Source organism: Coregonus clupeaformis, chromosome 33 (genome assembly GCF_020615455.1).
Source record: "Coregonus clupeaformis isolate EN_2021a chromosome 33, ASM2061545v1, whole genome shotgun sequence".
Lineage (NCBI taxonomy): Eukaryota > Metazoa > Chordata > Actinopteri > Salmoniformes > Salmonidae > Coregonus > Coregonus clupeaformis.
In genome coordinates, this window is record NC_059224.1 from 3,169,827 (window position 1) to 3,179,965 (window position 10,139).

The following is a 10,139-nucleotide window of genomic DNA, read 5'->3' on the forward strand; positions in this document are numbered from 1 at the left end:
CAAAAGGCACCTAAAGACTCTGAGACCATGAGAAACAAGATTTTCTGCTTTGTCATTATGGGGTATTGTGTATTGGCTGTAACCTAACAAAATTTGGAAAAAGTCAAGGGGTCTAAAACCACCCGCGGGCCAAATTCAAGTTTCCATTTGAGGAACCTTGTTCTAGTAGCTTCCTCTCACAGGCACAATACTATTCTGGTTTCCATTTGAGGAACCTTGTTCTAGTAGCTTCCTCTCACAGGCACAATACTATTCTGGTTTCCATTTGTGGAACCTTGTTCTAGTAGCTTCCTCTCACAGGCACAATACTATTCTGGTTTCCATTTGTGGAACCTTGTTCTAGTAGCTTCCTCTCACAGGCACAATACTATTCTGGTTTCCAGTTGTCACTAGTATGTACAGTGGCCCTCCAAATCTAGAGTATTGATCAAATATAAATGTTATGGATTTTATTTATTTTGTCATTCTATTTTTACTGTTATTGTTTGCATGAGCTGGATTTAAACAAATACTCCAGACCATCTTGCAAGGCAGACTGAGACAGCGTTGACTTTCAAATGGTCTCTGCTTCTCTTGCATCCCAAAACGTACTGTAGCCTACACCAAAGTCTGATTAACCGTTGTCTTTTTGTTTTGGTGTGATCAGTCTTCAAGAACTAAAAAATAAAGCAAAATCAAAAAACACTTTGGTGAATTGCTGAATTAAGAGGACTACAGTTCCCAGAGTACACCTGATTTTACCAAGCTATGGCTGCGTCAAGTTGTGTGATTGCATTGTGTTAAACAGAAAATGAGGTGCACATATAGAAGAAGCTAGAGCACAGTTGTCTTTGTCCAGAATAATTTACATTCAGACAAATGTTCTTTATTTTTACAGCATGGCTGAGGGAAGATGTTTTGGGGTGGGGGTGCAGAGGAAGTTTTTTGTCAAAGGGGAAGGGGGGGATTCTCCCCGCTCTGCTGACAAGTATTTTTCTCTGCTAATACAAGAGCAATAAAGGCCTAGTGCACTAATTTGGTGGGGATTTTAAAATAGATACACTTTTTATATTTGGTGGTCCTCTGTAGCTCAGCTGGTAGAGCACGGCGCTTGTAACGCCAAGGTAGTGGGTTCGATTCCCGGGACCACCCATACACAAAAAATGTATGCACGCATGACTGTAAGTCGCTTTGGATAAAAGCGTCTGCTAAATGGCATATTATTATTATATAAATTTTTTCTGTAATTGATCAGGGGCTGCTGCAGCACCCTCAGCACCCCTACTCCCTGTGGCTATGGTTACCTGTGGTTGTGTGGTGGTGCTTCCTGCCTGCAGATTTCCCCTCCCTCACTAATCAAGATCCACAACCCTGCTCTAGCTGGTGCTGGAATGCTCTTCCCGGCTCGGGCGCTAGTGTGCATGTAGGAACACGCTCCTGAATGAGGAACTAGCAAGATGCCTGAGAAGGGAGATACAGAGATTTGAAAGAAGGAAGAAGTGGGAGTTTTGTTTTGTCAATGTACTATTTTTATTTGTGTGGATTAAGTTAGTTTCCCTATTACGTATGGATTTTCTTTTTACCTTGTTTTGGTTTCAACCTGTACAGTTGGAGGCTGCAATCCAGTGGGGAAAAAAAGTATTTAGTCAGCCACCAATTGTGCAAGTTCTCCCATTTAAAAAGATGAGAGAGGCCTGTAATTTTCATCATAGGTACACGTCAACTATGACAGACAAAATGAGAAAAAAAAATCCAGAAAATCACATTGTAGGATTTTTAATGAATTTATTTGCAAATTATGGTGGAAAATAAGTATTTGGTCAATAACAAAAGTTTCTCAATACTTTGTTATATACCCTTTGTTGGCAATGACACAGGTCAAACGTTTTCTGTAAGTCTTCACAAGGTTTTCACACACTGTTGCTGGTATTTTGGCCCATTCCTCCATGCAGATCTCCTCTAGAGCAGTGATGTTTTGGGGCTGTCGCTGGGCAACACGGACTTTCAACTCCCCTCCAAAGATTTTCTATGGGGTTGAGATCTGGAGACTGGCTAGGCCACTCCAGAACCTTGAAATGCTTCTTACGAAGCCACTCCTTCGTTGCCCGGGCGGTGTGTTTGGGATCATTGTCATGCTGAAAGACCCAGCCACGTTTCATCTTCAATGCCCTTGCTGATGGAAGGAGGTTTTCACTCAAAATCTCACGATACATGGCCCCATTCATTCTTTCCTTTACACGGATCAGTCGTCCTGGTCCTTTTGCAGAAAAAACAGCCCCAAAGCATGATGTTTCCACCCCCATGCTTCACAGTAGGTATGGTGTTCTTTGGATGCAACTCAGCATTCTTTGACCTCCAAACACGACGAGTTGAGTTTTTACCAAAAAGTTATATTTTGGTTTCATCTGACCATATGACATTCTCCCAATCCTCTTCTGGATCATCCAAATGCACTCTAGCAAACTTCAGACGGGCCTGGACATGTACTGGCTTAAGCAGGGGGACACGTCTGGCACTGCAGGATTTGAGTCCCTGGCGGCGTAGTGTGTTACTGATGGTAGGCTTTGTTACTTTGGTCCCAGCTCTCTGCAGGTCATTCACTAGGTCCCCCCGTGTGGTTCTGGGATTTTTGCTCACCGTTCTTGTGATCATTTTGACCCCACGGGGGTGAGATCTTGCGTGGAGCCCCAGATCGAGGGAGATTATCAGTGGTCTTGTATGTCTTCCATTTCCTAATAATTGCTCCCACAGTTGATTTCTTCAGACCAAGCTGCTTACCTATTGCAGATTCAGTCTTCCCAGCCTGGTGCAGGTCTACAATTTTGTTTCTGGTGTCCTTTGACAGCTCTTTGGTCTTGGCCATAGTGGAGTTTGGAGTGTGACTGTTTGAGGTTGTGGACAGGTGTCTTTTATACTGATAACAAGTTCAAACAGGTGCCATTAATACAGGTAACGAGTGGAGGACAGAGGAGCCTCTTAAAGAAGAAGTTACAGGTCTGTGAGAGCCAGAAATCTTGCTTGTTTGTAGGTGACCAAATACTTATTTTCCACCATAATTTGCAAATAAATTCATTAAAAATCCTACAATGTGATTTTCTGGATTTTTTTTCCTCAATTTGTCTGTCATAGTTAACGTATACCTATGATGACAATTACAGGCCTCTCTCATCTTTTTAAGTGGGAGAACTTGCACAATTGGCAGCTGACTAAATACTTTTTTCCCCCACTGTACACCTTTTTGGGTTGTAGTCCGCCATAAAACCCACAGAAGAAGAAGGAAGAATACATTACGTTGTTACAGGTGTCAAGTTTATGGGCATGTGGCAGCAGTGTGTAGGAGGGAGGTTCCTAGGTGTGAGAAGGAATGTGTAGCATTGGGGAAAGTAGTGGTATGTGTTAATAATAGCGGTGCCCATGGGGCTAGGGATCAGAAATGTCCCGTGCGAGAGAGGCAGGTTGAGGTTTCCAGGGTTAGAGTTGTGCAGAAGTTGTCATATGCTGAGGCAGTGAAGAAAGTACATGAAGATGGGTCCTGAGAGGAGTGGTGTGAGTAGTAGATCTGTACCAGTACAGAGGGATAGGCCAACAAGTGATATATGTTTCAGTATGATTGGATTTTTGGCATTAATAGCAATGGTTATCAACTGTACTGCAGGGATGGAACGTAAGTCGCAGAAAATAGAGGTTGTGGTGGCAGCTGCAGAGAGGTATTTGGGTGTGCAAGACTTGACATCAGAAGAGTTACAGGGTGTGTTAAGTGGTGGTGTTCCATCCTTTCAGGCTGTTGGCCTGAAGTAGGACTAAATACATTTAAATAGTGGAGTAGGGTGGTGTTATTTGATATATATATATATTGTTTTTTTGTGAGTGTAGTGTTAGATGGTAGGGATTTGTTTATTTAATTAATTTTTTCAGGCAAAGTATAAGGGAGTTGTACTCCAGTCTAGTAGGTGGCGGTAAAGCAACATTTATTGGATGCCACGAAGAAGAAGAAGAAGAAGAAGAAGAAACGATCAAGCTGTCAGCCCCCACGAATCGACGCATTTGATCTTAAATAGATGACTTTGAAAACAACGGTTTGTTATCTTGGAGGCTGTGTCAAGTTAATATTATAGCTGAAAGTATCGCAACGGAAAAATACTGAACAAAGTGCAGCGACGGTAGTAGTTGCTGGCATTCTTTTGGAAATAAAATAAAAATAGTTGGAGTCATGTTTGCCCAATGGTGGTGTCGGGATGTTCTCTCAAAAACAAAACCATCGTTTCTACGGTTTCACACAACATCAATGCGGTCGATTTCGCAACAGGTTCGCGTCCGGCTTCTCCCCAGCCCTCGCTGTTTCTTCGACGAACCGGTGCACGTGAAGGTAGATGGGCTTTCTCCGCACCAGAAAGTGGGGTTGCGGTCCAAACTCAGGGACGATAAAGGGATCATCTTCAGAGCTTCCGCTCTGTACTCCGCAGATTCTAAAGGACAGGTGGACCTGTGCCTCTCTCCCTCGTTGGGCGGAAGTTATACAGGAGTTGAACCCATGGGCTTGTTTTGGGCCATGACGCCCGAGACTCCACACAGCAGACTATTGAAAAATAATGTGTTGGGTTCAATTATGGTTGATGTAGACGCGCTGCATGAGGACACAGGTGAGATCTTGGCATCAAAGACCAACGAGAGGCAGTTCATGACGGAAGGGATGAGGAGGATACCGTTGGGCTTGAAAAATGGGAGAATTCGGGGAACCCTCTTTCTACCACCGGGTTAGTTGTGTAGGCTTGGTTTATCCATTAATGTGATAAATACAACAACAACAACAACAACAACAACAAGCTTTCTATTGCATTTGTCCCCAGTTTCGTCATGCATTTCTGAATTGTATGTAGTTTCTAATTTCTCTCCTATCGCATCTTTCTCTCATCTATCTTTTATCTCGCACAGATGCTTGAAAGTGTGCTTAACATTATGTTGTGAGTCCTCCTCAGAAAAACAAAAATTACACTTGTAGTATAGGGCTTTGTATTAGGCTACACAACTTTGCATCATAGACACACAAAACAGAATGTACATACATTTATCAATCTCTCGCTATTTCTTGGCAGGGGACGTTGGGCCAGTAACCGAAAGGTCGCAGGTTTGAATCACCATTACACACACATTAATCTTGAGCAAGGCAATTAACCCCCAACAACTGCTCCCCAGGCACCAATGATGTGGATGTCGATTAAGGCAGCCCCCTGTACCTCTCTGATTCACAGGGGCTGGGTTAAATGCGGAAGATACATTTAGGTTGAATGCATTCAGTTGTGCAACTGACTAGGTATCCCTCTTCCCCCTCTCCTATTTCCCCACCCTCAGGGCCAGGTCCATTTCCTGGTATACTGGATGTGTATACTCTGGGTGGAGGTATATCCGAGGTCCGGGCCAGTCTGCTGGCTAACAAAGGCTTTGTGGTTCTGGCGCTGGGCTACTATGGCTTCCAGGACCTGCCCAAAACCATGTCCAAAAACTTAGACCTGGAGTACTTTGAAGAGGCCATCACATTCCTGAGGAGACAGCCACAGGTTGGTGTAGGAAGGTGTGCAAGGCCCGTATTCATAAAGCATCTCGGATTAAGAGTGCTGATCTAGGATCAGGCTCTTCGTGTCCATATAATGTCGAGCACTCTTACGCGTCGTGAATATGGCCTATTTGTTCTATCAAAAGAAAATGCCACGTTGAGGTTCCTCTCACTGGACTTCAATATTTTGTTAGCTGTGTAACTGCTGCCATCTAGTGGCTGCTGTTTGTCTACACATCATATCAACTAAACAGCCAAACTCATGACACTGGCAACATAACATCATAACACTCTTCATGTGTTCAGTTTAATCCTCTATTTATTGCTTTGTCAAAACCAGTTTACTTTGATTGTCTGTAATGATTTTAAGTCTCTTAGCAAACCTCTGTAGCTCAATTGGTAGAGCACGGCGCTTGTAACGCCAGGGTAGTGGGTTCGATCCCCGGGACCACCCATACACAAAAATGTATGCACACATGACTGTAAGTCGCTTTGGGTAAAAGCGTCTGCTAAATGGCATATTATTGTATTTTCCTTTAGGTCCAGGGTCCAGGAATAGGAATCCTGTCCATCTCTAAGAGTGGCGAACTGGCTCTGTCCATGGCCTCTTTTCTCTCTGGCGTCTCAGCGACAGCCTGGATCAATGGCTGCAACGCTAATGTCATGATACCACTGCACTACAAAGACCTCGTCATCCCTCCCCTCATGCCTGTCCTAGAGAACATCACCCTCACACCGTCCAGCCTTCTCAACATCCGAGACACCATTCCGGCTCAGACAACAGAAAGGAACCGCGGTTCCGTGATCCCGATAGAACGTTCCGGTTCTAGGTTCCTCTTCGCTGCCTCTGAGGACGACATGAACTGGAACAGCTGTCTCTTCGCCCAGCAGGCCGCCGCCCAGCTGAGGCATCATGGGAAGGAGAACTTTGAGGTGGTGACGTACCCCAGGGCGGGGCATTTCCTGGAGGTGCCCTACATGCCCCACTACCCTTCTGGCTTCCATGCTGTGCTGGGTAAAGTGGTGGTGTTTGGGGGAGAGGCTAAAGCCAACCATGAGGCTCAGCTGGACCTGTGGAGGAGGGTCCAGGAGTTCTTCAGGACACACCTGAAGGACAGCAGCAACACTGCCCAGAAAGCCAAAGCCAGGCTGTAACACTAAGAGAATGGCTGTGTTCTTTGCAGACGCCTGCCAGATCTCAACGTTTGGATAGATATTTAACATATCAGCTAACCACATCATATCATATCATGGGTGGTCCTCTGTAGCTCAGCTGGTAGAGCACGGCGCTTGTAACGCCAAGGTAGTGGGTTCGATCCCCGGGACCACCCATACACAAAAAAAAAAAGAAAAAAAAAAAGAAGGTATGCACGCATGACTGTAGGTCGCTTTGGATAAAAGCGTCTGCTAAATGGCATATTATTATCATATAGTAATCTGATGCCCGACAGTTTAGTCGATGACGTGGCACACAACCATTGGTTAATGCAATGTAGTCAGCCTGGAACGCAACTAAAATATCCAATAGGAGACGAGTATGATGAATGAACCTGTGAGTGTGCTGCTGTGCTTTATTGAACTGGAATCTGTTAACAATAGTTGGTGTTATTTGGTCTGCTGTGGGACATACCATACTATATGCCTTTTTAAGATCATAAATGATTTTACGGTGTGAAGACATTTGTTAATGTTGCTTAATTCCATGTTAAATGCCTGTTATGATGAGTTTTCTGGTATCAAGTAAGAGAATAGTTAAACACTTACATGGAGAGTTGATTCAAAGTATTTAATATTGCGGTACCGGGTTCACATAGCAAACGGCCCGTGAGTGGCCCATTGCTATCTGAACTCACTGAATATACTTGTTTGCAAGCTAATTCTATCCAACATTTGCCAACCATTATTGAGTGTCACTCCTCACCACATATAGGATCACCCTAATAATAATTAATAATATAAAGTTTCCAAACTGTTGACTGGTCCTACCAAGTTCACATAACTTTGCTTTACAGAGAGAAGGCTACTGAGACAGACAGTGATGTAGAGAGAGAGAGAGAGAGAGAGAGAGAGAGAGAGAGAGAGAGAGAGAGAGAGAGAGAGAGAGAGAGAGAGAGAGAGAGAGAGAGAGAGAGAGAGAGAGAGAGAGAGAGAGAGAGAGAGAGAGAGAGAGAGAGAGAGAGAGAGAGAGAGAGATGAACAAATGGAGGTAGTGTAGGTGTCCCTCCCTGTGGACTGGTAAGTGTCAGGGAGAGTGTCCTTCCCTGTGGACTGGTAAGTGTCAGGGAGAGTGTCCCTCCCTGTGGACTGGTAAGTGTCAGGGAGAGTGTCCCTCCCTGTGGACTGTCAGTTATGTTGGCTGCAGCTCAGAACAGAGAGCTCTGCAGGAGAGACAGAGACACCACCAGGAACCAATTACTGCCTCTCTGCACCACGTTTTCATAATTTTTTATCTGGAACAATAACATTATTTCCAGATGTAAAGGTCTGTTAGGCGGATCACACGGTTCTCCCCCTGTGTGTGGCTTTACATGTGTATAAAGAAAGACAAATATGCACAGTGTACAGGCTGCTCCTGTGATTTATACCTGCACCAACATTTCAGCAGTAATAGCCTTTGTCATTCAGAACCAACCCTTAGCAGCCTCTAAACCAGGGGTGGGCAAACCTTTTGGCTCGAGGGCCACGTCGGGATTTAGAAATCAACGGAGGGCCACACAGATTATTTTGTCAAAATCAATTTGTGGCCTAGAAAAAGGGCAGTTCCCTGAACATGCAGTGCCTTGGGAAAGTATTCAGACCCCTTCCCCTTTTTCCACATTTTGTTACGTTACAGCCTCATTTAAAAATGGATTAAATAAATACAAATCCTCATCAATCTACACACAATATCCCATAATGACAAAGCGAAAACAGGCTTTTAGACTTGTTTGCAAATTTTAATTTACAAAATAAAAAACTGAAATACCTTATTTACATAAGTATTCAGACCCTTTGCTATGAGACTCGAAATTGAGCTTAGGCGCATCCTGTTTCCACGGATCATCCTTGAGATGTTTCTACAACTTGATTGGAGTCCACCAGTGGTAAATTCAATTGATTGGACACGATTTGGAAAGCCACACACCTGTCTATATAAAGGTCCCACAGTTGACAGTGCATGTCAGAGCAAAAGTAGCCTATCCCACACAGCTACTCTAGTAGCCCATCCCACACAGCTACTCTAGTAACCTATCCCACACAGCTACTCTAGTAGCCCATCCCACACAGCTACTCTAGTAGCCTATCCCACACAGCTACTCTAGTAGCCTATCCCACACAGCTACTCTAGTAGCCTATCCCACACAGCTACTCTAGTAGCCCATCCCACACAGCTACTCTAGTAGCCTATCCCACACAGCTACTCTAGTAGCCTATCCCACACAGCTACTCTAGTAGCCTATCCCACACAGCTACTCTAGTAGCCTATCCCACACAGCTACTCTAGTAGCCTATCCCACACAGCTACTCTAGTAGCCTATCCCACACAGCTACTCTAGTAGCCTATCCCACACAGCTACTCTAGTAGCCTATCCCACACAGCTACTCTAGTAGCCTATCCCACACAGCTACTCTAGTAGCCCATCCCACACAGCTACTCTAGTAGCCTATCCCACACAGCTACTCTAGTAACCCATCCCACACAGCTACTCTAGTAGCCTATCCCACACAGCTACTCTAGTAGCCCATCCCACACAGCTACTCTAGTAGCCTATCCCACACAGCTACTCTAGTAGCCCATCCCACACAGCTACTCTAGTAACCTATCCCACACAGCTACTCTAGTAGCCTATCCCACACAGCTACTCTAGTAGCCTATCCCACACAGCTACTCTAGTAGCCTATCCCACACAGCTACTCTAGTAGCCTATCCCACACAGCTACTCTAGTAGCCTATCCCACACAGCTACTCTAGTAGCCTATCCCACACAGCTACTCTAGTAGCCTATCCCACACAGCTACTCTAGTAGCCTATCCCACACAGCTACTCTAGTAGCCTATCCCACACAGCTACTCTAGTAGCCTATCCCACACAGCTACTCTAGTAGCCTATCCCACACAGCTACTCTAGTAGCCTATCCCACACAGCTACTCTAGTAGCCTATCCCACACAGCTACTCTAGTAGCCTATCCCACACAGCTACTCTAGTAGCCTATCCCACACAGCTACTCTAGTAGCCTATCCCACACAGCTACTCTAGTAGCCTATCCCACACAGCTACTCTAGTAGCCTATCCCACACAGCTACTCTAGTAGCCTATCCCACACAGCTACTCTAGTAGCCTATCCCACACAGCTACTCTAGTAACCTATCCCACACAGCTACTCTAGTAGCCTATCCCACACAGCTACTCTAGTAGCCTATCCCACACAGCTACTCTAGTAGCCTATCCCACACAGCTACTCTAGTAGCCTATCCCACACAGCTACTCTAGTAGCCTATCCCACACAGCTACTCTAGTAGCCTATCCCACACAGCTACTCTAGTAGCCTATCCCACACAGCTACTCTAGTAGCCTATCCCACACAGCTACTCTAGTAGCCTATCCCACACAGCTACTCTAGTAGCCTA

General features: G+C 45.0%; 1 protein-coding gene across 1 annotated transcript; it reads left to right on the forward strand.

Annotated features, from left to right (window-relative positions):
• The first annotated feature begins 3,992 nt into the window (after positions 1 to 3,992).
• On the forward strand, positions 3,993 to 6,797 carry LOC121549213 (acyl-coenzyme A thioesterase 1-like). Its single transcript, XM_041861064.1, has 3 exons — positions 3,993 to 4,733; positions 5,329 to 5,534; positions 6,071 to 6,797. Exons 1-3 carry the CDS (start codon positions 4,190 to 4,192, stop codon positions 6,683 to 6,685), a joined length of 1,365 nt encoding a protein of 454 aa, XP_041716998.1. The 5' UTR covers positions 3,993 to 4,189; the 3' UTR covers positions 6,686 to 6,797.
• Positions 6,798 to 10,139: the final 3,342 nt, after the last annotated feature.

What these genes read in the sequence shown, in the direction of transcription:
- LOC121549213 (XM_041861064.1), top strand. Translation starts at nt 4,190, where the DNA reads ATGTTTGCCCAATGGTGGTGTCGGGATGTTCTCTCAAAAACAAAACCA. An exon ending in AACCCTCTTTCTACCACCGG is followed by an intron (nt 4,734 to 5,328) that starts GTTAGTTGTGTA and finishes CCCCACCCTCAG; the next exon opens with GGCCAGGTCCATTTCCTGGT. An exon ending in TCCTGAGGAGACAGCCACAG is followed by an intron (nt 5,535 to 6,070) that starts GTTGGTGTAGGA and finishes ATTTTCCTTTAG; the next exon opens with GTCCAGGGTCCAGGAATAGG.